We start from the raw sequence: 26,512 nt of genomic DNA, 5'->3' as shown, positions 1-26,512 counted from the left end.
GGTTAATTAACCAAATTATTTTGTGGTGTTTTTTTTAATGAAACACAGAAATGTTGACAGGACAAGCTCCATCCTTGAGAAATCAGGGACATGGGAAGCCAGAGCTGCTGCACTGTGGGTTGGGAATGAAGTTAACTCCGGCCCAATCCTGTAGAAATTATTCCAATTCCTTTTCTTAGTCACTCCATCCCACACAACTCTTTTTTCACCCCTCTTGGATTAACGTGATTTTCAATCTAATCATTTTGGTGACTCTCCTTGACATCTCTTTACTGAAATCAGGGGGAAGTGCTCTGAGCTGTGACAAAAGCAGAATCAGGTGAAGGCAGATTGTTTCTGACCATGTCTCACTAGGCCTTTCTCCTGCCAGCTCTCACTAGAAAGGTTTTGTAGCTGTTAAAAGCAGTGGACGGGATGAAGATCCTTTGGGAAGAGAACATTTTCCATAGGAATAGGAAAACGTGAGGGAATAAATGGTTTGAAGGAGATGCTGGGGCTGGGAAAGGATGGGCCTGGAGCTGGATCCCCCGGTGGAGGTGCCTGGTGTGGGTTTTAGGGAGTTATTTTGCCTTTCCCCTTGGAGAAGGAGATTTGATGGCAAAGATGAGCTGTTGGAGCATCAATCCCACGGGGATTGGCAGATGAGAAGTTTTCCTTTCGAGTTTCCCTTCAGCCAGCTCCCCACAGGAGGTGGGACACAGAACCTTCCTCATCTTCCTCATCTTCCTCATCTTCCTCATCTTCCTCATCTCCTCAGGGCTCTGGGAGAAGGGAGAGGGAAACTTTCCCCCCTCATGGAGAGCTCAGACACTTCTGTTTGCTAAAGAGGATTTTGGCTTTTATAAAGCCTCAGATTTTGAGGAGATTCCTTATTTACAGGTTCCCCAGAACCCCACGTGTGTAAGGGAGAGGCTGGAGGAAGCTGCTCAGCATTTTCAGTGAGCAGCTCCTGTTTTCTTCTCTAAATACAAGTGCAAAGGGTGGGAATCCGCCTGCACTGCAGTTCCTCCCAGCTTTGCCTGCCCTGGATTTTCAGCTGGAGCATTCCCTCCTTACAGGCCCACACAAAACACCACAGGCTTTTGCTTCATCGTGGTGAAGAACGGAAGAAAGGTTTTACTTTTGCTCTCCATCCCCTTTTGTGCTCCTGCTCTTTGGGAATTGCAGTGAGGAAATGCATTTTCTGTCAGTGCTCGTGAGAAATGTCAGTCAGGCTGATCCTGTGGCTGTGCTGTGTGAGGAGGGAGGGAATTGTGTTCTTCCAGTGCCTAAAGGGGCTCCAGGAGAGCTGGAGAGGGATTTTTCACCAGGGGTGGAGTGGCAGGACACAGGGAAAGGCTTTAAGCTGAAGGAGGGCAGGGCTAGACGGGATATTGGGAAGGAATTGTTCCCTGGGAGGGTGGGGATGTTCTGGAATAGAAGCTGTGGCTGCCCCTGGCTCCCTGGAAGTGTCCAAGGACAAACTGGAATAACGTGGGATGGTGGATGGTGTCCCTGCCCATGACAGGGATCTTTAAGATCCCTTCCAACCCAAACCATTCCATGATTCCATCTCAGCTCTGCTTGGGAATCATCAGGAGTTGTCTGTTCTACAAGGACACGATGTCCTCATAGATCACTTAAACACATCCTAAAGAGACAGAAGGATGGGAACATCTTCCCTGCCTTCCTTAATCACGGAACAGATTAGGAACAGCGTGTAAAAATGGGAGGGGACAGCAGAAAGAATTTCCCCAGTCATAAACAAAACATGGAGACATTTTATTTTTATTTTTTTAATAGCACCTGACCTTTTGTTCCTTAATTCTTCCTTTGAGTTTGGAGCTCGAGTCCATCAAGCCCCACATCCACCAGGCCACCTCCTGGGACTGACCAGTCCAGAAAATCCAGGCTGTGTCACGACCCCCAGCACGTAAAGCTGCGGGGAAAAAAAAAGAAACAAACATTTATGGGACATTTATGGGCATTGATTTAATCATTAAAGATTCTGTTTGTCTGATTCCCCTCCCTCCCAGCCGGCACCACGGGCTGTTCCTCGTTACCTGCCCCCCGTATCTTCCCAATCTCACCACAAACAGTTTGGCTTGACCAAAACCACTTCCCTCTTGAAAGTTAATCCAGTTTGACTCACCCTGCGCCGCTCGGGCCGAGCCAAGGAAAACAAGGCAGAGAAAAACCTGCTTGTATCCAGTTTGGAAACTTCTCAGAGGCCCCTGCCTTCACAGTGCTCCACAGTAGCTCACTATATCTCCCTGCAGCTGCAGAGAAAATCAGGGAAGCAAAAAAAAAACCCAAAAAACCAAAAAAAAAAAAGGGTTCCAGAAGTTAAAATCAAGCCCACGTGAAATTTATGAGTTCACAGTGGAGCTTTAGTCCAGAGGAGGAGCAGATTAAAACAGCCAATCTCATTTCTGTGGAAAACCAGGCGTTTTGCGCGGCAACACCGGGCGCTGGATTTGGTAAAAGCAAAGGTCTTTTAATTGAATTAATTGAATTAATTTTAATTTAATTTGGTGTTGCCAAATGCCCCTGGTTTACATAAACACCGAGCCACAGCCACTTTAAGTTGCAGCTGCCTCGTTCAGCCCTGTCTGAGGGTGAGTGATGAGGACCTTGCACTGCCTGGAGATGTTGATGATGAAATGTTCCTCTGCTCCTTGGAGTCACTGCAGAGGTGACAAATCCTCATCCCTGGTTTTTCCTGCTCAGGATGAGGGAGGGAGTCCAGAAATGGGATTGAGGTGCCTGAGTGAGGTCTGTGTGTGTGTCCAGCAGAAACAGAACCTTCTCCCAGGGGCTGCTCTTGTGCCTCGAGTCCTGGGGCAGGTTTGGGTGTCCCAATGTAAGCTCAGATCTCTTGAGGGTGTCCCAAGGAGGCTGCAAAGGTGGGGAAGGGTCTGGAGGGGCCCTACAAGGAGTGGCTGAGGGTTTGTCCAGCTGGAACAGAGGACACTGAGGGCAGAGCTCCCCAGGGCTCAGCTCCTGCTGGAGCTGGGCGTGGGGAATTTGGGATGGAGATCAGGGCAAGGCTCTTCTTCCCCCAGAGGCTGCTGGCACTGCCCAGGCTCCCCAGGGAATGGGCACGGCCCCGAGGCTGCCAGAGCTCCAGGAGCATCCAGGGATGCCCAGGCTGGGCTTGTTGGGGGCTCTGGGCAGGGCCTGGAATTGCATCATCCTTGTGGTGCCCTCCTAACCCAGGAGATCCCAGGATTTTCAGCACCTTTCCCTTGGAGAGAGGAGGTTTTTCGTGCCTGTATTTTATTTTTTTCTTGGTTGCTGCTTGAGCTGGTGCTTGGCTGGCTGAGCCTCATCTCCAGCTGGGCTGGAGGGGATTCCTGGGGCGCTTTGGGAAGATGCAAACCAGAAAGAAACAAAAGAGGCTTTTGGCAAAGCAGGGCAGGATTGGGACTCATCAAACATCATCAAGGATTTGGGGTTCCAGAGGTTGAGATGGGGGAAAGGGAAAAGAAAGCAAAGGCTGTAATTTTGTAAACTCGTTTCCCTTTCATGATCAACTTCTTCCCTCCAAAGCCCCAGTGCTCCATGGCTTTTACTGCCATGACCTAATTCCAGGGGTTAATTCCAGGGAATAATTACACTTCCACAAGAGACAGATTCAGGGGAAGTTTAGGTGGATCTACACAAAATAATTGTAGTTTTAGTACACTATATATATCTATATATACCTATATCTATATCTATATCTTTATAAAAAGATATATGATACTTTATATATCTTTATATTTATATATCTTTATCTATATAAAAATATATATTGAATATTTTATAGATGTTTATATTTCTGTATCTATATCTATATCTATATCTATATATCTATATCTATATCTATATCTATATCTATATCTATATCTATATCTATATCTATATCTATATCTATATATCTATATCTATATCTATATCTATATCTATATCTATATCTATATCTATATATCTATATCTATATCTATATCTATATCTATATCTATATCTATATATCTATATATATTTATATCTATATCTATATCTATATCTATATCTATCTATCTATCTATCTATCTATCTATATATATATATCTATATATCTATATCTATATATCTATATCTAAATTTAAAAATTTAAAATTTAAAATGTAAATTTTAATTTAAAATTAAAATTAATTTAAATGCTCAGCACAGGATTGTACCGTAAATATAATTTTATCTGCAGTTATTCCAAGGGAGTAGGAGCAGATTTTTCCAGCCAGGATGAGCTTTGCAGGAGAACTGATAAAAGAATTCTCCTGGAAGTGTCCCAGAGCTCCTCTGGATCAGCCTCATGGAATCAGAGACTCATTCCCAAATTTCCCAGCTCCAACACCACTCCTGCTGCTAATTCCAGGAGAATATTGGGATCATCTCCTGGCTGGGGCTCGTGCTGTCCAGCACTCCAAAACAAAACCAGGAATAAAAAAGACGGGATTGCTGAGAAATCTCCTGCAAACTCCACCTCCCACGGGGATTTCTTCTAAAAAATTCTGCTTTTTAGAGAGTTTTTAGGTTATTTTTGAGCAGTGGAGGAGAGGTGGGTGAGCTCTGACATTAATTAATTGTATTAATAATTGTAGGATAATTATTATATTCTTTAATTATATATTATATTAAATTATATTACACATATATTATATAATATATATTAAATTATATTTATTATATTATATTTATCATATTATATATATTATATTATATTATATTATATTATATTATATTATATTATATTATATTATATTATATTATATATTATACAGATATAATATATATGATTATGATATGATATGATATTATTTGATATATCTTATATATAATTATATTATAATATTATCTATTATATGATATATATAGTATTATATATTATATACCTTATATAAAAAAGTATTAAAATATTATATATTATTATATATTTTCTATGTAATATATATTATATATAATAATATTATATAGAATTATCTATAGAATAATTATAATTATAGAATAATAGAATAATAATTCTATAATTAATAGAAGCATTATACTTTAATGTAATTATATAATAATAAATATAATATATAAAATAAATATACAATGATAAATAAATAATAAATAATATGATGCTTCTATTAATTACAGAATTATTATTCTATTATTAATTATATCTATAGATATTATATAGATAATATCTATATATTATATAGATAATATATAGATATTATATCTATAGATATTATACAGATAATTATCATTATTCTATATATAATATATGTTATATAGAATAATTATATTATTCGGTATAATTATATATGGAATAATGCTAATCATCGAATAATAAAATAATAATTCTATAATTAATAGAAGCATTATATTTTAATTAATAGAAGCACAAAAATTGGTTTGGGGGGGACCTTAAAGCTCTTCTCATTCCACCCTGTCCTTGAACAGTTCTTTAAGTGTTATTTTAAAAATTTTTTTACAATTAATTATTTTACAAGAATGAATCTTTTTACAAGAGATATATTATTTATAATATATATTATTTTATATATAATTTATATTATTTTTTTGCAGTAAACACGGTGTGTTCACCGTGATGTGAGTGAGCACATTTCCTCCCAGAAATATACAAAATAATCACATTCATTTTAGCAGAACAATGTTAATAAAATCCGCTTTATTAACTGGACACAATGGAATTTGGGGGATTTTTTTAATCCCAAAATCCTGAATAAAAGCAGCCCTGAAAAGAGGGAATGCTTGGATCAAGGTCCAAAATGCCTCCAAAGCAGAGAGGATTCTTCAAACTCACTCCTTACCTTGATAAAGCCTGGCCACACTCTGCATTTTCCTGGGAATAATTCACTTTTTGGGCGTGAAATTTCCTTTTCCACACAGGAAAAGTGGAGTGGGCAGAGGAGAGAAGGGGAAGAATTCGAGGACAAAAGCTCAGCTTAGTTAAACTCCACTGTTTTGGGGAGTTTAATTTTAGTTTTAACTGTTTTTAGTTAATCCAGGAGTAACTAAACCACACCGAGCCTCCACCTTCCATGGTGGGATGGGATAAAAAGTTTAGTAATTGAAATTTGCAAATAAAGAAAGGAAAAGGAGATAATAAAAGGAGAGAAATAAAAGATTTTCTTGATGCAGATTTAAATTTTAAAAAAAAATTTAAAAAAAGGTTAAAAATTTTTAAAAAAATTAAAAAATTGAAGGAAAAATCAAAATTTCCAAGGAAGGTGAAGGAAAAGTGGTTTTTTTTCCTGCCCCTGGAGCGCTGCTCTCATCCTTGTGAATTCCAGAGCCACAAATCCAGAGGCAACTTTTCCACAAAGTGCCAAGGCACTTTTCCACATCCTCAATCCCAACATCTGGCTGCAGATTTAAATTTAAAAAAAAAAAAAATGAAAAAAAAATTTAAAATTTAAAAAAAATTTTAAAAAATTTAAAAAAAAGTAAAAAAAAAATAAAAAAAAATTAAAAAATTTAAAAAAATCAAAAAATTAAAGGAAAATTCAAAAATTACAGGAAAATTCAGAATTTCCAAGGAAGGTGAAGGAAAAGTGGTTTTTTTTTTTTCCTGCCCCTGGAGCGCTGCTCTCACCCTTGTGAATTCCAGAGCCACCAATCCAGAGGCTGCCAAGGCACTTTTCCACATCCTCAATCCCAACATCTGGCTGCAGATTTAAATTTAAAAAAAAAAAATTGAAAAAAAAAAAATTAAAATTTAAAAAAAATTTTTAAAAATTAAAAAAAAAGTAAAAAAAAAAAATAAAAAAAATTTAAAAATTTTAAAAAAATATTTAAAAAAAAAATAAAAAAAAAATAAAAAAAATTAAAAAAATTTTAAAAAATTTAAAAAAAAAGTAAAAAAAATTTTAAAAATTAAAAAAAAAATTCAAAAATTAAAGGAAAATTCAAAAATTAAAGGAAAATTCAGAATTTCCAAGGAAGGTGAAGGAAAAGTGTTTTTTTTTTCCTGCACCTGGAGCGCTGCTCTCATCCTTGTGAATTCCAGAGCCACCAATCCAGAGGCTGCCAAGGCACTTTTCCACATCCTCAATCCCAACATCTGGCTGCAGATTTAAATTTAAAAAAAAAAAAATTGAAAAAAAAATTTAAAATTTAAAAAAAATTTTAAAAAATTTAAAAAAAAGTAAAAAAAAAATAAAAAAAAATTAAAAAATTTAAAAAAATCAAAAAATTAAAGGAAAATTCAAAAATTAAAGGAAAATTCAGAATTTCCAAGGAAGGTGAAGGAAAAGTGGTTTTTTTTTCCTGCCCCTGGAGCGCTGCTCTCATCCTTGTGAATTCCAGAGCCACCAATCCAGAGGCTGCCAAGGCACTTTTCCACATCCTCAATCCCAACATCTGGCTGCAGGCCAAGGCTGAGTGTTCCACGCTCTCTCCCAGTCTATAAAAGCGCATTTCCCTGCCATTAAGAGGGGAAGCACTTTGGTGTTGACTCGTTTTAAAAGGCTCAAAAGAGCCAATGTTTGCCCTGCCCTCCCTGTGTAATATTCCATGTCAAAAAAAAATCCTCCTGACCTCACTCAGGCAGCGTCTGGAAGGGATAATCTAAAATAAAAATAAAATAGAATAAAATGAAATAAAATATTAAATTAAATTGAATTAAAATAAATTTAAAATAACGTAACATAACATAAAATATAAAATATAAAATATAAAATATAAAATATAAAATATAAAATATAAAATATAAAATATAATAAATATAAAATAAAATAACATAACATAATAAAATAAAATATAAAATTAAATTAAATTAAATATAAAATAACATGAAATAACATAAGAGAAAATATGAAATGTTAAATATGAAATATTAAATATTAAATATTAAATAGCATAATAAAATAAAATAAAATAAAATAAAATAAAATGTAAAATTAAATTAAATATAAAATAACATGACATACCATAAAATAAAATATAAAATATAAAATATAAAATATAAAATATAAAATATAAAATATATAAAATAAAATAAAATATTAAAACCATAACATAAAAAATAAAACAAAATAAAACAAAATAAAACAAAATAAAACAAAATAAAACAAAATAAAACAAAACAAAACAAAACAAAATAAAACAAAATAAAATAAAATAAAATAAAATAAAATAAAATAAAATAAAATAAAATAAAATAAAATAAAATAAAATAAAGTAGCTAAAAAGCCCCCAAACCCTGTGGTTTAGCCAAGCTGCTTTTTCCTGTTTATTCCAGCATCCCAAACACCAACCCCACAACCTGAGGGGAAAAATTGGTGCTTTTTTCTTTTCTCTGCTAATTTATCCTTGTAAAAAAACCAAAAACCAACAACTCTGGGGACACGGGGAAGGGAACAAGGCAGCAGTTCCACCTCGGGTGAGCTCTGAGCCAAGGTCTCCCTTCAACAGCTGGAAATTTGAGTGATTTTCAGCAAGATTTGTGGCCAAAGTGGTTCAGCAGAGCCAAAGCAGCTTCCAAACACCTTCCTGCTCCTCTTTTTCATCCTGGAAAAAGGAGGTCTGTGCTCACCTCAGGGCTCTGGGAGCAGAGTGGCTGTCACAGGGTCACCTCCTGGCCCTGGGCAGGGCACCTCATTCCTCTGCCATTCCATTTTCCACCTGGAAAAAGGGTTAATGACACCCCTGGCTCTCCCAGGGGTGAGCTGAGGATACTTTGCAAGGTTTTTAGAGGGGAACTTCAAAGCAGAGCTAATAAACACCAAAATACAAGTTGCTCTCACAAAGGCCTGCCTGTGCTTTGAGAGTGGCTTGGGAGAAATATTTATATTTGTTAGGTTTTTCTGACACAGCTTTGGTGCCAAACAGGTTCTGTGCAGTCAGAGGAGGAGAAATAATAAATAGATTTTCTGGCTGGGGACAGGGAGGGTAAAGAAGCACTTTTGGAGCTGCAGCTCAAGGTGGCAATTGCCTGGCCTCGGTTCTGAGCGATTCCCACTCAAAATTAAAATGTAGGTACAAAATCAGCAGAGTTCTCCTGAGGGAGAACCTGTTGGTGCTGCTCTTTCTCCCTGGCTTTGGCACAAATGGAATGTCCACACATTCAAGGGATGAGACAGATTTTGGCTGTGTCCCTGCACTCCTGGGAATCCCAAGCTGTGGAAAAGGCTCCATGCAGGAGGCTGAAACACCCCCAAAATTCAGCTGGACGCTCTGGAGAGGCACAGGAAGGGCTGGAGGGTCCAAGTTTTGCTTGGTGGATTCAGGATATGAAGATATCTGGGAAATGAGGAGGAATTTTGGACACAAGGAGGAATTTTTTTCCCAGAAAGGGTTGTTAAACATTCAGATGGGCTTCCCAGGGAGGTTTGGAGTCCCCATCCCTGGTGGCAGTTGGATCTCCAGGCTGGGGAGAAGGTGTGGACTGAGCACAGCTGGGATTCCGTGGGCTGGGAGAGCTTTTCCAACCTCAGGGATGCAGGGATTCAGTGAGTCAGGCAGAGATCATCTCCCCAGCCCGAGAACAGCCTGGCTCTGCAGGGTTCAGGAGAGCTGGGAGGGGAAGGGGAGGTCACAGAGGGTCAGACTTGGCCTTCCTGCACTCCTTTAAGAGCAGGTGACATCCCAGGAGAACCTGAAATCAGGAATCAAGGCCAGCGTGGGGCTGGAGTTGGAAGGATGTGACTCTTGGCTCTGCCAGCCCTGGGTTGAGCCTGCAGGAGCTTAAAATAATCCCCGTGGATGAGGTATTTTACACATCTTCTGTGACTCCACATGTTGGCCTTCACATCCAGGGTCAGGAGCCCAAGGCTTGAGGAACTTCCAGCTTTTCTCAGCTGACAAATGCAGCATTTGCTCCCGACCAACCAGAATGTCAGATAAAAGTCCTTTTCATCTATCTTTGCTTCTCCCCTCCTTTTTTATTTCTTTTTTTTTTTTTTTTAAAGCCCTAATGTGTCTCTTTAATGATGAAACCACTGCTATATAATATGTCTTTTTATATTTTAATTCCTCCCCCTCCCCTTGGGATAATTTACAGCACAGTGTGGAATCTGAGACAGTTCAAGCTGTGCCAAAGGGCCTGGCAACGGGAAGAAATGCCGAGCCACTGAGATTTGGAACCATAAGACAAGTTATAAAATTTAATTTTAGAAATGCAGCTACTGGGAACTGCTTTTAAATGTACATTTTCCTTTTAGTGCATAAAATGGGCCTGTGTCTTGACTGAGCTGTCAGGGTGGCTTGAAAGAGTTCTCTGTAGAGGAAGGGGCCTACAGGGCTCTGCAGAGAACATTTTGGTGCTTATTCAGTGATATTCAACATTGAGAGGGGATTTTTTTGAGTCTTTATGGATTAAATGCTGAGGGGAGGAGTGTGGAATGAGGAACAGTGGATAAAAAAGAAAATAAAAGAATGTCTCGTTTTTTTTATATAATCACAGAATGGTTTGGGTTGGAAAAGACCTTAAACTTCATCCCAATCCCAGCCCTGCCATGGCAGGGCCACCTCCCACTGTCCCAGGAGCTCCCAATGTCCAGCCTGGCCTTGGGCACTGCCAGGGATCCAGGGGCAGCCCCAGCTGCTCTGGCAATTCCATCCCAGCCCCTGCCCACCCTGCCAGGGAACAATTCCTGCCCCAGATCCCATCTAGTCCTGCTTTCCTTTACCTTAAGGCCATTCCCTCTTTTCTTGTCACAAATTCCCCTGTTCCTTCAAGTGAATAAGTTGAAAAATGCAGATGTTTGAGCTCTGGGCTGGAGATTTGAGCTGTGCATTCCTGGCAGGACAACAGTGTCCGATGGAAAGAGGGACAAAGGATAAGGCACAAAGATCCATGGGGCAGCTGATGCCCTGAGACAAATCCAATATGGGGAAATCATGGAATCATAGAATAGAATCATGGAGTATCCTGAGCTGGAAGGGACCCACAGGGATCGTCCAGTCCCACCCCTGGCCCTGCTCAGACCCCCCAACAACCCCACCCCTGGCAGCGCTGTCCAAATGATCCAGGAGCTCTGGCAGCCTCGGGGCTGGGACCTGTGAAAAGGCTGGTCCAGCTGCCATTGTTCAGCCTGGCCAGGAGAAGCTTTGGGCTGAGCTCAGGGTGGCCTTGCAGGGCCTGAAGGAGCCCCAGGAAAGCTGGAGAGAGACAATTGCCAAGGGCTGCAGGGCCAGGAGCCAGGGAATGGCTGCCAGTGGCAGAGGGCAGGGCTGGATCTTGGGATCTTGGGCAGGAATTGTTCCCTGGCAGGGTGGGCAGGGGCTGGGATGGAATTGCCAGAGCAGCTGGGGCTGCCCCTGGATCCCTGGCAGTGCCCAAGGCCAGGCTGGACATTGGGAGCTCCTGGGACAGCAGAAAGTAGAAATGTGTCACCTTAGTCCTTCCAGTTGAATCTGGATGTGTCCCAATGCTGTCCTGGCTCTCTGGGACCTTCCCTGTCCCCTCTGAGCCCTGGAACTTCATAGGGACTGTTCTCCAAGGGCTGCTTTGGGAAGTGCTGGACCCTGTAATTCCCATGTGGCTGTGCCCAAGTCCCCATGCTGTGGCTGACGCTCTAAATTCAGCATTTCCTCTCTTAGAGCTGAGTGTCTGACAGGACCTCACATTCCTGGAGCTCCCAGAGCCACCAAGAGAAACCTCATTATCCCAGCTTCCTTTCTGCCGTGGTTTATTTCCCATTCCTGACCATAAAACCATTGCAAAAGTATCCAAAGCCAGGATTTGATTTGGTTTGTTGTTTTCTAGCCCCATAACACTTGTCTGATTGTGGTGTCTGGTGACAATCTGGGATCGAATCGCTGAGGAGTTATCCCAGGGCAGGTTTAGCACCGGGGCCGTTTCCTCCTTTTAGAAACCATGGGAAAGGCCCTGAAATTTTCAGTGTCTCTGGTTCTCCAGCCTAGGCCACATCTCAGGCTGCCCCACCATAAGATTGCATGAGAGCTGATTTCAATTTCATTTCAGACAGTCACAGATCAGAACCTTCACCTGCAGATCAGGGGTTGCAAAAACAAGGCAAAAAAAACTAAAAATAAACCAAAGCCGACCATCCTCATGTACCAAGTGAGCTTTTCTGATCTTTTTCCCCCCCCCTCCCACACTAGGACATCGGCAGAAAATAGATGAGCAGACAAAGCCCGGCAGCTTGTCCTTTTCTGAGCGCCTGAGCGAGTTGGAGCAGTTGCGTCGCACAGCCATGAGGGTCAGCCCACACCACCCAGCCCCCACACCCAACCCTCGAGCCTCCTTGAACCACAGCACAGCTTTTAACCCTCAGCCTCAGAGTCAGATTCAGGGTAAGTACCCAAAATCCTCCCCCCTGCTCGCCCACCTCCATCCCCGCGGCCTACGGGGGATCATGGCCCTGCTGGGTGTCCATCTCTTCGGGGTCTCCATGGAGATCTTAGGATCTTTGACACATGAGAGACTTTAAGGAGTGAAAAGAGGGGCTTTCCAATGGGTGTTTGGATTTTGGGAAGCCTGGATGTTTGAATTTGGGCATTTGGGAGGTCCATTCTAATCCTCCCTCCGCTCGCTCACCTCCATCCCCGTGGCCTACGGGGGCTCACAGCCGTGCTGGGCTTCTGTCTCTTAGCAGCTTTCCTTGGATATCTTTGATATGTGAGAGCCTTTAAGGAGTGAAAAGTGTTTTTTCCCAATGGGTGTTTGGATTTTGGGAAGCCTGGATGTTGGAATTTGGGAATTTGGGAAGCCTGGCAGGTTTTAAAGAGTCCCTTCGTGTCCTCCCTCTGCTCGCTCATCTCCATCCCCGCGGCCTACGGGGGCTCATGGCCCTGCTGGGCTTCCATCTGTTAGCAGCTTTCCTTGGAGATTGTTGGATCTTTGACACATTAGATAATTTAAGGAATGAAAAGAGGGGCTTTCCAATGGGGTTTGGATTTTGGGAAGCCTGGCAGGTTTTAAGGAGCCCCTTCTGGTCCTTCCCCACTCACCCACCTCCACCCTGCGGCCTACGGGGGTTTGCAGCCCTGCTCTGAATCCATTTCTTTTTGGCATTCCTTGGAGATCTTTGACACATGAGAGCATTTAAGGAGTGAAAAGAGGGGCTTTCCAATGGGTGTTTGGATTTTGGGAAGCCTGGATGTTGGAATTTGGGAATTTGGGAAGCCTGGCAGGTTTTAAAGAGTCCCTTCGTGTCCTCCCTCTGCTCGCTCATCTCCATCCCCACCGCCTACAGGGGCTCACGGCCCTGCTGGGCTTCAATCTCTTCTCAGCTTTCCTTGGATAATTTTGATATGTGAGAGCATTTAAAGAGTGAAAAGTGGTGTTTCCCAATGGAGATTTGGATTTTGGGAAGCCTGGCGGGTTTTAAGGGGCCCGTTCTGTGTCTTCCCAGCACAGCTCACGGGTTTTGTTCGCCTTGTAACAGCTGCAGAGCCGTTGTTGTCCTGCAAAGCCAGGCCTTGTTCCAGGTGTATTTCCCAATGGATATTTGTCCATGAGTGTGCTGGGGAGAGAGGGAAATACTGTCAAAGCCTTGCTTTGATCTCTCCCAGGAAGGCAGCAGCAAAAAAAGCTTTGCAAAGGGCCTGATGCTCCCAAAATGACCTCTGAAGGCTGAGACTTGTTCAGGACAGGATGCTTTGGAGGTATTTCTGTGGCTGGTGGTTTTCCAGGGGGGGTTTGTTGGAATGCAACCTGCAAAAGGGTCACTCAGGAGTCTGATTTCCTCCCAGGCTCCGACGAAACCGAGTCATCCAGCTTGGAATCTTATCTGGCATCCCCTAGAGTTGAGTCTGTCCCTGCTAAAATTGCTGCTGAAATTTGGGCTGTGGGTCAGGTCACTGAGCTGTTCCTATCAAAATGCAGATTCATGGGGAGATGGACCCAAAAAAGTGGGACAGTGCTGGTTTTAGCAGGTGCTGTTCCTAACAGAGTTTCCTTCTCTTCTTCCAACCGGAATGAAATGGGCTCAGTCGAAGTTCTCTGGTGGGATTTTGGAGAGGAATAGTTACAGGGAATCGGGATAAGTTCTTATTTTGGGATTTACTTCTGAGAGCAGGTTGCTCTTTCCTGAAGGCAGGAAATGTTATCGCTCACCTCAGGCAGCACTTGGAACTTTCCTTTATTCCTTTATTCCTTGGAAGGTCTGTGGTTTAGTGGAATTACTGCAAATCTGCTGGGTTCGGGGTATTTTTTGAGAATCATAGAATCAGGGAGCGGTTTGGTTTTGAAAGAACCCTAAAGATCATTTAGTTCCAACCCCAACCGTGGGCAGGGACACCTTCTACTATCCCAGGTTTCTCCAAGCCCAGTCCAAGGTGATCTTGGATGCTTCCAGGAATGGGGCAGCCACAAAATTCTGTGGGCAACCTGTGCCTTCCTCACAGGGAAGATTTTTCTCCCCAGAATCCCAATCTGACCGTACTAAACTGATTTTACTACTAAAAATCAACAAATTATCATGTGCTGGACAGAAAGAAACTGGAAGCAACACCCAGCTCCTTCTCATGGCTGGAGCAATTCCAGGTCAGCTCAGGTGAAGGATCCAACCCCTCACATTGCCCTCACTCCTCTCCCTGATTTGCAGAGCTAACCACACTGGGTTTCTCCTGCTCACAGCTCCATTCCTATAAAAAAAAACCCCAAATTTTATTGTGGTTGCCCAGCAGCAGATGTGGGTGGAGGTATCGGTGGCAGCCTCACATTCCTCAGCTTCTTGGGAGCAGTTTCTGCTTAGCAGAGTATCAGGTTTAACACCCAAGATCCCTCTTCCCTGCTTCCCTGTGGAATTCCCGATGGGATTTTTTCATGCTGGGCCCTGGATGCAGCTGCTCCCTCCAGGAATAGTTGTAAGAGGTGACTGGGCTTTGCTGTTTCAAACAGGATTTAATGGGATTTAATGGGCTCAGCCATGGATGTTTCCTCATCCATTCTCCTCTCCTCTCCTCTCCTCCTGGTTCCACTTTCCCTCCCAAACGTGTGTTATCTGTTCAGGATGGAATTGATGAGGTTTGCAGTGGATATCAGGAAAATAAACCCCAAATTGAAGCCTCTCTCATTTGTCTGTTGCCATCACCTTTTAACTTTCAGGGCTCATCTACATTATCATAGCAGGAAAAAAGGAATGGGGTGGGAAAAAGTTCCAGGACCATAATTTTCTCCTCGGTGATCAAAGTCTGATTGGATTAGGGTTGATCTCCTGTGTGAGCTGGGATATTTCATTTATTTTTGTTATTATTTTTGTTTATTCAGTTTCAGAGCAGAGGCCTCCAAAACAAGGGAGGGAAGGGAGAGGGAGGGGATGGGAGAGCTTTAGTTGTTCAGTTTGGAGAAGAGAAGCTTTGGGCTGAGCTCAGGGTGGCCTTGCAGGGCCTGGAGAGAGACAATTGCCAAGGGCTGCAGGGCCAGGAGCCAGGGAATGGCTGCCAGTGGCAGAGGGCAGGGCTGGATCTTGGGATCTTGGGCAGGAATTGTTCCCTGGCAGGGTGGGCAGGGGCTGGGATGGAATTGCCAGAGCAGCTGGGGCTGTCCCTGGATCCCTGGCAGTGCCCAAGGCCAGGCTGGACATTGGGAGCTCCTGGGACAGTGGGAGGTGTCCCTGCCATGGCAGGGGTAGGAATTAAATGATCTTTAAGATCCCTTCCAACCCAAACCAGTCTGGGATTCTGTGATTCCATGAAAACCAAAAACAATTCTGAACATTCCATTTCACACCTTCCTGCCCATTTTGCATCCTGAAGCATTTCTGGTGAAACTTTCTCACTGAAGAGAGCCCAAAGTGCTTTTTATAAGACCAAACCCCTACCCATTGCTAAATTCCAAGCAGTATCCCAAAATTTTGCTTTAATTCCCACCAGTAGGAGCCACAAGTTGCTCCTCCACTCATCCAAACCCATTTATCTTTTTTAAAATAAAACAACAAAACTAAAATAGACATCTCAGAGCAGTTCTTGGATTGCAAGGGGCAGGTTGCCATGCCACTAAACCACTGTTTATTTGTTGAGGTTTTTGGCTAGAAAAGGATTGAGGGTGATTTTAACTTCCTATTTTAGCGAGTCTCGAACGGGAGAACAAAACCTTTTGTGTCACGGATACAAATCCCCGTTAAGAGTTGAATTTGGAGCCCATAAATTGCTTTAATCGAGTTTTCTGCTTCTTTCATATCACAAGGAGGGAGCCACGTCCACCTGTTCCCTTGGAAGTTTTAACCATGGCCAATTCCCAGACCAAAGGGGAACAGGAGGGGAGGAAAAGCTTCCACCACATGGTTTAAGTTGAGAGATTCCTTCGTGCCAGAACCGAGTGTAAAATGTCAAAGGATTTGAGCTCCACGCTCAGAAAAAGGAGATTCCGACCTCAACTCACCCCTTTTTTTTGGGCTGAGGGGAAAACAAAAACCAGGCAGAGCCATGTGAGCTGTGAGGTTTTGAGCCTTGAGAAGCATTTAAATTGATATTTCTAATAAATATAAATATATCTATGTATTAAGGTTGAGTTTCTCCCAACAGCAACCTGTACCAGGCACTAAATCCACAATTCCTAATTTTACAGTGGTTAAAGTTAACCAGAGAGGGTAATTCCAAAATATATGAACATAAGGTTCCTTGACAGCAGAAATTCCCTTTGCTGGGCCAACAGAAATATTTGAAAATTCACGCCCAGAAGATTCTTGGGGAGGCATCGATGTGGAGTTAATAAATTGCATAAATAAATGGGGTTAGGAATGTCATCCAAAAATGTGCAATTAATTTTTTTTTTTTTTTTAATTAACCCATAAAACGTTCACAGAATCATAGAACCAAAAATTGTTTGGGTTGGAAAAGAATCTTAAAAACCAACCAGGGACCAGGTTGCTCCAAGCTCCTGGTCTTGAATATTCTCCACTATTTTCCAACTGTTTGGATGTTTTCACCTGGGGATTTATTAATTATTTATTGAAAAAGAAATTAAATCAAGCTATTTTGTCTAGGGAAAACAAATATTCGCTTTAAGCTGCACCTCTGGTTCTTTTTTAGGCTTTGATAACCTTAAAATACCTGAGTTTGCTTTTTTTTTCCTTTTTTTTTTAAGCAAATTTTGTAACCTTAGATGTTCAGTTTCCCACTTTTATGACCAAATCTAAAATCCCTGGAAACGAGAGGCTGGAATAAAATTGCTGACAGCTCTTGAAGGGAAGAATTAGCCCTGAAAGTAAAGCAAGGGAGATCATTTAAAGCTCAGCTCTTTGAATTAACACCAAACACGAGGACTGAGGGATTATTTTGTTACGAGCCTGGCTTTTGTCTTCCTCCAGGTGCACCACACTTTGTTTAAGAGACATTTCAAGGTCCTTGCTATCGGGATCCCAGACGAAAAAACACAGCCTGGGTTTATCAGGGTTCCCAGGAACTGGTGAAAAGCAGGAGGAGAGTCAAGGGCAGCTCTGAAAGCAGGGAATTACAACAGCTTTGTTCCTTCTCTGCCTGCATCAAGCCCCAATTTTTAATATTTCCCTTTTTAATTTCGCTTCATAAGCTGTGCATTAATAGAATCAGAAGAATTTGCAGCGTTTCAGAAGGGATTTGATGGGGTTGTCACTCTGCCCCCGTATTTTGCTGCTGGAAAATGCAGTTTTTGGGTGGTTTTGGGCATTGGGATTGGTCTGCTCACAGCTCCCAAACAGATCCAGAGTTTCCCAGGATCAGGAAGTTCCCAGCTCTTCCCTCTGTGCCACAGGTTAAAATCTGAGATATTTCCATTCCCTCTGGACACTCTGATGTCTCTCTGTGTTTCATCCAGCACGTGGTGCTTTCCCAGCTGATCATCCCCTTCCCACTGCATTAAAAACTTCTCCATCCCAAAAAAAAACAACAAATCAACCCCAAAAAAATATTCCACTCCCTGGAATGTCGAGCCAGGGTTTCCTGAGCTTGGCACTTTTCCTCTCGGCCCTGCTTCTTCCTGCCCTGGATAGGGCTGGACCCAGCACTTCTGGATGTTCTCTCAGCCCCCAGAGGGTTTCCCCACCACAATTTGGGTCATGTCCCTCCTGATCAGGGAAAATCCCCTTTAATGGATCCTCCTCCATCTCCTGGAGTGGGAATTTCCGCTCTGGATGAGGAGGAGGAAACAATCTTCCTCCTTCCCACTCCCTTCCCTGCCAGCAGCCACCAAAAACTCATGTGGAAATGAAGGAGCTGTGGTGTGGACCAGGAGCTCCAGTGCCACAGGAAATTTGTGGAAGTGGGGATGCTTTCCCAAAATATTTTGCCAACCAAATCTGTGGAGCTGGCAGGGCTCCAAGAGGCTCCATCAAAAAAAAAGGGAATTTCGTGGAGAGAAATATCTTTTCCCTGAGAGTGCAGGATGTGATTTTGCAATTATGGCTCGGCAGATAATATTGATACAGAATTCCATCAGTAACTTCCACAGTTTTCCTTTTTAAGGAGCACTTTTGGAGTGCCATCAGCTGCAGATTCATCCTGGTGTCCATTTGTGGTGTCACAAACCAATTTGCATCCAAACTGATGAGCAAAAGAGCTGGGTTAGCACACACAGAACAATCCCTCTGGAATTCTGGCCCGTGGAAATCCACTCTGAGGAAAAATCCCTGCTTTTTCACCCCTCCCTATTACAAATATAGGTACAAACCTCCTGTTTTATGGAATTATAGAAAGATTTGGGTTGGAAGGGACTTTAAAGATCATTTCTGGATCCCTGGCAGCGCCCAAGGCCAGGTTGGACGGGGTTTGGAGCACCCTGGGATAGTGGAAGGTGTCCCTGCCATGGATCTACATGATCTTTAAGGTCCCTTCCAACCCCAACCATTCCATGATCCTCTAAGATCTACAAAATAAATTAAATAACTGCAGCTATTTTAGAATTATTATATATTAATACATTGTCCATTTTTTCCACCTCATTTTTCACTCAATCATTTCATCCCCTGTGGAATGGGGCTCCTCTCAGCAGGAGCCACGTCTTCCATCGGATTTGTGAAGTCTGTAATTCCATTTGGATCCTCCCCAAAGGCTGATTTGGACAGGGATAAAGTTCAGTGACTGTCACAGGTCATCCCTGCCAAGCCTTTGCCTTATCAGCTGTGCCACGGCCCAGGGGTGGTGACAACTTCAAGCAGCCTTGGGAATTCCAGCTGTGGCATCAGGAATCTCCTTTACTCCTGGGAGATTTCGTGAGGCAGAACAATTTGAGACCACCCAGGTGGAATACCCAGAGGAATCGAGGCCTTGGTTTAAAGGAGGGGTTGGCAGAGCCAGATCAATTCAGTTTTCCAGAAGAAAAGAAGAGGGGAAGGAAAATTCCAGTCATTAACCAGGGCAGGGAGGCTCAGAACCATTTGGTGCTGGCTCCAGAACAAGCTGTTCTCCTCTAAACTGTCAATGAATTTAGGCTGGAAATGAGGAGATGGTGCCTGAGGATCAGAGCAGCCCTGGATGTCTTCCAGGGGCTCTCAGACACACAAAGATGGAATTTAAGATGGATTTTGCTCTGTAAGTGCAGAGCACAAGGTGTGGAAGGGACAGGAGATGCTCTCCTGGCCCATATTTGCTTCCATTCAATCAATTCTCTGCACCACTGGCTTCATCCAGGGAGTTTTAATTCTCCAGGACAGGCAGGAGAACATCTGGGATCTTCCCTCTCTGCTCTGGAGCCGGGCTGGGAGAGCTGGGGGTGCTCACCTGGACAGGAGAAGCTCCAGGGAGAGCTCAGAGCCCCTTGCAGGGCCTGAAGGGGCTCCAGGAGAGCTGGAGAGGGACTGGGGCCAAGGGCTGCAGGGCCAGGAGCCAGGGAATGGCTTCAGAGTAGGATTTGATGGGATCTTGGGCAGGAATTGTTCCCTGGCAGGGTGGGCAGGGGCTGGGATGGAATTGCCAGAGCAGCTGGGGCTGCCCCTGGATCCCTGGCAGTGCCCAAGGCCAGGCTGGACATTGGGAGCTCCTGGGACAGTGGGAGGTGGCCCTGCCATGGCTGGGAGTTGAAATGGGATGAGCTTTAAAGTTCTTTCCAACCCAAACCCTTCCATAGCTCCAGGATTCCATGGCTCCATGATTCCATGAATCTCAACCCTTTCCTCTGCTGTATCTCAGTCTCAAGATCAAACCTTTCCCTGCAAACTCCCAGTTCCCACGTGGACCTCCAGGTCCTCAGAAACCCCCTGGATAAATCCCACCTTGTGCTGGAGCCTCTGTTGCCTTTCCAGCACTGGGATCTGTCCATCCCCTCCAGGATTCCTTCCCTTCAGCCACAGATTTGTCCCTCCTTCATTTGATCCCACACAGGGCAGAGCGAGGTGAGGATCCAGTTCCTCAACACCTGCCCATGTTCCCGGCAGCATTCCCAGCTCCAGGGCCTCAGCCTTGCTCAAGAGCCTCACATCCAGCTTGGGGAAAACAAAAAAAAACAAAAAAAGAAAAAAAGATTTGAAATTGTTTGGCTTTTCCATCGACTAATGGAAAGAGTTATGTCATGGTGGTTAATCCGCAAGATTTCCAAGTGTCGATATATCTGAGATACTGATCTTCATATTCCAAATGCCTGGCACTTCCTGGGATTGAAAGAGCAGCAAATAAAGCAACAAAAATGTTCTCAGTCCTCAAGCAACACCTCCACTTCCACCAATTTTTATTCTGCTTTTTTCCCCACGTTTTTTCCCACCACACGGAGCATCCTCAAGGATAACTGCAAATAACAAAAAGGAAATCTTGGGTTTCAAGCAGAGAAATTGAGAGATCTGTATTTTATCCTAACTTTTGAGCCTAATTCCATGATTTTTTAGGCAAATTACTGAGAGTTTGATTTTTTTTTTACAGAGAATTTAGGAAAATTCAGGAGGCAGAAAGGTGTTTCAGGAGGATTTTTGGAGGTGTCCAAGCACCTAAACCACGGAGAAATCAGTCCCAGCTATGGAGCTGCCTTTGGAAAACCCTCTCCCTGAATCTTTAGGCAGCTCTAAAATTGGGCAACTCATGCCCAGGCACAGTTTTATTTTCATTAATCAGTCCATGTCTTTTGCCACGGGAGAACTGATGGATCCTGAGAGCAGAGCTGGCAGGCAGGGACAAGTATTCCCAGTTCAGCTTTGGACTTGCACAGCGATTCCTTCTGGTTTGTTTGGTTTGATCCCCTTCCACTCCCTGGGCCCTTCTCCTCCGTTATGTCCTTGGGAAAGTGGAGCTGATCTCTGACCCAGGGCAGGAATTTGGTGCCAGGATTCTCCCAGAGAATTTCCTGGCCTCACTCCTTGCTCCTTTATTTCTCTCACCTCTCCAAGGTGGAGCCTCTTCCCGCTCTTCTCCTCGTTTTTGGGGTAGCATCTTTCAGCTCTTCCTCACGGGACATTTCCGTCTCCTGGGGCTCTTCCTTTTCCATGGAAACACCTCAGTCTGGCTCCCTGCTCTTTCCCAGGGCTAATCTCACCTCATGCTGGAGGTGTTTAAAGTAAATATCCCTAGTTTAAACTGGATATTGGGAAGGAATTGTTCCCTATGAAGATGGGCAGGCCCTGGAATAGAATTGCCAGAGAAGCTGTGGCTGCCCCTGCATCCCTGGAAGTGTCCAAAGCCAGGCTGGAGTAACGTGGGATAGTGGAAGGTGTCCCTGCCCGTGGCAGGGGTTGGAACAAAATGATCTTTAAGTTCCTTCCCGATCCAGACCATTCCATGATTCTGAAGTTTGGATGGCGAAAGTTCAGCATTTGAGGTTTTCTCGTGTTTGGGGTTGTTCCCCACCGGCCCTCAGAGCATTTTCTTGGCCTTTGAATGTCCCAGTCATGAGGAAGATTAAAAGCACTGATTGCAAAACTCTGGTAAATCAAATCTGAGTTCTTTACAGACAAACCCAGTTTCTTTCCACAGCATTCTCCTCTTTAATCCCCTCTTGGCAGAACACACCAAGGTTTGGATACCAGAGCTCAAATTACCTTCCGTGGTAAATAAAACAAACAAAAAAATAAATAAATAAGGGCTCCTTACCCTAAAAACAAACACCCACTGAAAGCAGCTTCTCCTTCACCTGCTGCTGCCCAGCTGCCAGAGGATGCCACCTGGATTTTGTAACTGAAGGTGCTCTTTGCCCTCAAATTCTGAATTGAACATCTCCAAACTTGAGCTGTTGTTGGGGGCCGGGCTCTGCTCGCAGGGAACAGGCGCAGGACGAGAGGAAACAGCCTCAAACTGTGCCAGGGGAGGTTTAGTTGGATAATTAGGGAAAATTTCTTCCTGGAAAAGGCAGTCAGGCCTTGGAAGGGGCTACCCAGGGAGGTTTGGAGGTCCAAGGAAGGTCTGAACATGGCCCTCAGTACTCTGGGCTGGGTGGGCATCAGGAACGTGAACTTGGAGGTCTTTCCAACCTTAATTCTGGAATTGTGGGATTTATCCATGGCTTGGGGAGGCTCAGGAACGTGAACTTGGAGGTCTTTCCAACCTTAATTCTGGAATTCTGGGATTTATCCATGGCTTGGGGAGGCTCCTTTCAAAGCCTCCTCTGGCAGGCCTTTGACAGGACATTGCATCAAACAGGATGGTTCCCTCAGGAGCCCACGTGGTGCCAGCGCTCACAGGGCTCCTTTCATGTGGCTGAGTACACACAACACCCTTAGCAAACTCCTGGCTGAGTTTTCCCTGTGTATTCAGTGACCCAACAAACGGGGATTGTTCACAGGCCAGGAACAATGGGCTGGGATGTGCTCGAGGAGCCAATCGATGGCCGGAGGAAGTGGATATTGGATAATCAAACTGCTCCAGCTGACCATTCCCAGCCTGTTTGTACAACTCTTCTCTTAAAAACATCGAAAAACTAAAGGATGTTTAAGAGGATCATTAGAAAATCGTGGGTTTGCTCTCGGGTTGGGTTTGATTTCCAAAGAGAAATTCCCAGCTCTGTGTCACAGGTTCCTTTGGTTTGTCAAAATGCTCAGTTTGGTATCAGGGACTGTGGGAGCTTCCAGGGTTTGGTGCCCAGGAACCTCCAGGGATATTTACCCAAAGAGGTGCTTGGAATGGCTTTGGTCAGGTACACAAAAATGAGATAGAAATAGAAATCATTGGAAACAGAAACTGCTGGAGTTGGCATCCTCTGTCAGAAATTGCTTGGATTTGGAAGGACCTCACAGCTCATCCAGTGCCACCTCTGCCATGGCAGGGACACCTCCCACTGTCCCAGGTGCTCCCAATGTCCAGCCTGGCCTTGGGCACTGCCAGGGATCCAGGGGCAGCCCCAGCTGCTCTGGCAATTCCATCCCAGCCCCTGCCCACCCTGCCAGGGAACAATTCCTGCCCAAGATCCCAAGATCCAGCCCTGCCCTCTGCCACTGGCAGCCATTCCCTGGCTCCTGGCCCTGCAGCCCTTGGCAATTGTCTCTCTCCAGCTTTCCTGGGGCTCCTTCAGGCCCTGCAAGGCCACCCTGAGCTCAGCCCAAAGCTTCTCCTGGCCAGGCTGAACAATCCCACTTCTTCTTGGCCTTTTGCACATTAAATTACAATTATCAATTATTTTGCATATCACTTGGCCAATTTGGGCTCTCTCAGCTCCTTGCAAATTAAATTCAGGTGATCAATACCAACAAAAACTGATGAAACCAAAATTCCTTTGCATGGAAAGAATTCCTGTAAATTGCTGCATCCTCTGGCCCGTAGGAAAGACAACAGTGAGTGAAAGGCAACTCTTGATTTTACTGGGGTGATGATTTACAGCTGGCTGAGCAAGGGGAGCTCTGCTGATGCTTTCAGCTCTCATTGCATAAAGGTGGATTTCATTCTCCAGTTCCCACGTCCAAACAATGCTCCTCATTCGGCAACCTGTGAATAACTGCTCCAAAGCACAGTGCCTTTGATATCCTTGAGAGCTACATAAACATGAGCAATTTTCCATGCAAAACCACTGGCAAATTTGAATTCAGGATTAATTAGTTCATGGGGGAAGGAATCCACCAGCAAACAGGAGCTGCTCCGCCACACAGCATAAAAGTGAACGCTTGTGTTAAGTTGAACAGGAGAAAAGAGAGAAAGGGGGACTGGCAGGAAAAGCCCTGGGGGTGCCGGTGCCAGGGGCTGGACACGAGCCCAGGGGTGCCCAGGTGGGCAAGAGGCCACTGGCCCCTGGGCTGGGTGAGGAATTGTGTGTCCAGCAGGAGCAGGGCAGGGATTGTCCCTCTGTGCTGGCTCTGAGAGGCCCCTCGAGGGCTGGCTCCAGTTGTGGCTGGTGCAGGAGAGCCCTGGAGGGGCTGGAGCGTGTCCAGGGCAGGGAACGGAGCTGGGAAGGGGCTGGAGCCCCAGGAGGGGCTGAGGGAGCTGGGAAAGGGGCTCAGCCTGGAGCAAAGGAGGCTCAGGGGGCCCTTGTGGCTCTGCACAAGTCCCTGGCAGGAGGGGACAGCCGGGGGGGTCGGGCTCTGCTGCCAGGGAACAGGGACAGGAGGAGAGGGAACGGCCTCAGGCTGGGCCAGGGGAGGCTCAGGGTGGACAGCAGCAGGAATTTGCCCATGGAAAGGGAGCTCAGGCCTTGGCAGGGGCTGCCCAGGGACCTTTGCAGTGCCCATCCCTGGAGGTGCCCAAGGAAGGGCTGGACGTGGCACTCAGGGCTCTGGGCTGGGGACAAGGTGGGCATCGGGCACAGCTGGGACTCCATGGGCTGCGAGGGCTTTTCCAGCCCCAGGGATTCCAGGGAAAGGGAAGGAGACATTTCCAGTGGGGGAAACCATCCCTGGCTGTGTGTGAGACTCTGGTGCTCTCCAGCATCCACCTCCCCCTGCCCTGGGCAGCCAGAGCTGCAGGTGGATGGGACCAGGACCAGGCTGGCACCTGCAGGAGTCATGGAGAGGGAGAGAGAGAAAGAGAAGAGGAAAGAAAGAGAAAGAAGAGAAAGGGACAAAGAGAGAGAGAAAGAGAGAGAGAAAGAGAGAAAGAAAGAGAGAAAGAAAGAAAGAAAGAAAGAAAGAAAGAAAGAAAGAAAGAAAGAAAGAAAGAGAGAAAGAGAGAGAGAAAGAGAGAAAGAAAGAGAGAGAAAGAGAGAAAGAAAGAAAGAAAGAAAGAAAGAAAGAAAGAAAGAAAGAAAGAAAGAAAGAAAGAAAGAAAGAAAGAAAGAAAGAAAGAAAGAAAGAAAGAAAGAAAGAAAGAAAAAGAAAATTAAAGAAAGACAGCTGTGCTAATCCCTGTGCTTGTTTGATCATGTTCAGAGGCTCCCAAGCTCCCATGGCAGGGCACGGTTTTGTTTCAGGAGGGTGGTGCCTACCGAGGGCACGTCCATGTGATTTTTGTATTTGTACATTAAACATTTCCCCAAGATGTAATTCCTTCCCTCCTGCACTCAGAATAAAGGACTTTACGAGCTGAGCAGCCTCCAGAAAGCAAGCAGAGGAGGGCTGTTGGGGCAAGATAGGGCAAATGGAAATGTGTCTGAGCTGGCTGCTCCACCCAGCCTCTCATCTTTAGAGAGAAAAAAAACCCATAAATGTTTCCAATAAGCGAGAGAGGCCAGGTCTGATGAGCACAGACGGTCTGCAGGCATCTGCCCAAGGAGCTGACGCTTGGCTGGTACATTCTCCTCTGATTTATGCTGTGTGTGTCTTAAGCCTTAAATTGTTGAGTCTCTGGCTGGCTGCAGTGGGATTACGGGAGCGCTGGAGTGCGTTTGCAGCTCCGCTGGCGCTGATACCGGGGCTCTTGGCGCTGGGTCAATCCCAATCTCACACCTGGCTGGGACAATGAGGGCCTTGTTGCACACATCTCCACCAAAGGCTGTCATCCCGCTTGTTTGTCACGTTGGAAGGAGGGAAAAAAAATAAAGGGAGGACTGAGGGAGCGCTGTCTCCTCACAAGGCGCGCTGGGATGGAGCTGATCCCTCTTTTCTGTGTGGGAAAATGTATTTACAGAGCTGAGGGGAGAGATGGAGAGAGAGATTATTTACAAGGAATGGAGTGACAGGACAAAGGGGAACGGCTTCAGACTGGGAGTAGGTTTAGATTAAATATCAGGTGTTTGCCTTGGTTGTTCATCTTGGTGTCCCTTCAGCCACTCCTTGTCCTCCAGTTCTGCAGCACAGATGTCCCAGAGGTGCATCCTGTGGAAGCTGGAATGGTTAAAAACCTTTTCCTGCCCTTTCTCTTTTTGTCATTCCTGGTGGCAGAGGGAGGCAGGGGGTGCACAGCTGTCCTGGGCAGGTTTTATCATTTAATCTGTTCATGTAGGGAAGCTGGAGAAAGGTCTGGAGCCCCAGGAGGGGCTGAGGGAGCTGGGAAAGGGGCTCAGCCTGGAGCAAAGGAGGCTCAGGGGGCCCTTGTGGCTCTGCACAAGTCCCTGGCAGGAGGGGACAGCCGGGGGGGTCGGGCTCTGCTGCCAGGGAACAGGGACAGGAGGAGAGGGAACGGCCTCAGGCTGGGCCAGGGGAGGCTCAGGGTGGACAGCAGCAGGAATTTGCCCATGGAAAGGGAGCTCAGGCCTTGGCAGGGGCTGCCCAGGGAGCTTTGCAGTGCCCATCCCTGGAGGTGCCCAAGGAAGGGCTGGACGTGGCACTCAGGGCTCTGGGCTGGGGACAAGGTGGGCATCGGGCACAGCTGGGACTGGATGATTTTGGACTCT

General features: G+C 44.9%; 1 protein-coding gene across 2 annotated transcripts in view; it reads left to right on the top strand.

The window, feature by feature from the left end:
• The window catches only part of RUNX1 (RUNX family transcription factor 1), a 164,930-nt gene that overhangs the window by 113,511 nt on the left and 24,907 nt on the right, over nt 1-26,512 (top strand). Inside the window, exon 6 of one of the 2 annotated variants that reach the window (XM_005526569.3) lies at nt 12,082-12,273. The exons of the other annotated variant lie outside the window; for it this stretch is intronic. Coding sequence (XP_005526626.2) covers nt 12,082-12,273 — 192 coding nt within the window. The remainder of the gene's footprint in view (nt 1-12,081; nt 12,274-26,512) is intronic. 2 annotated transcript variants of the gene reach the window in all.

The sequence above is a fragment of the Pseudopodoces humilis genome, chromosome 2, assembly GCF_049639895.1.
Source record: "Pseudopodoces humilis isolate 2021_Gansu_Grassland_sample_001 chromosome 2, ASM4963989v1, whole genome shotgun sequence".
Lineage (NCBI taxonomy): Eukaryota > Metazoa > Chordata > Aves > Passeriformes > Paridae > Pseudopodoces > Pseudopodoces humilis.
This window is presented reverse-complemented; position numbering and strand designations above follow the sequence as displayed.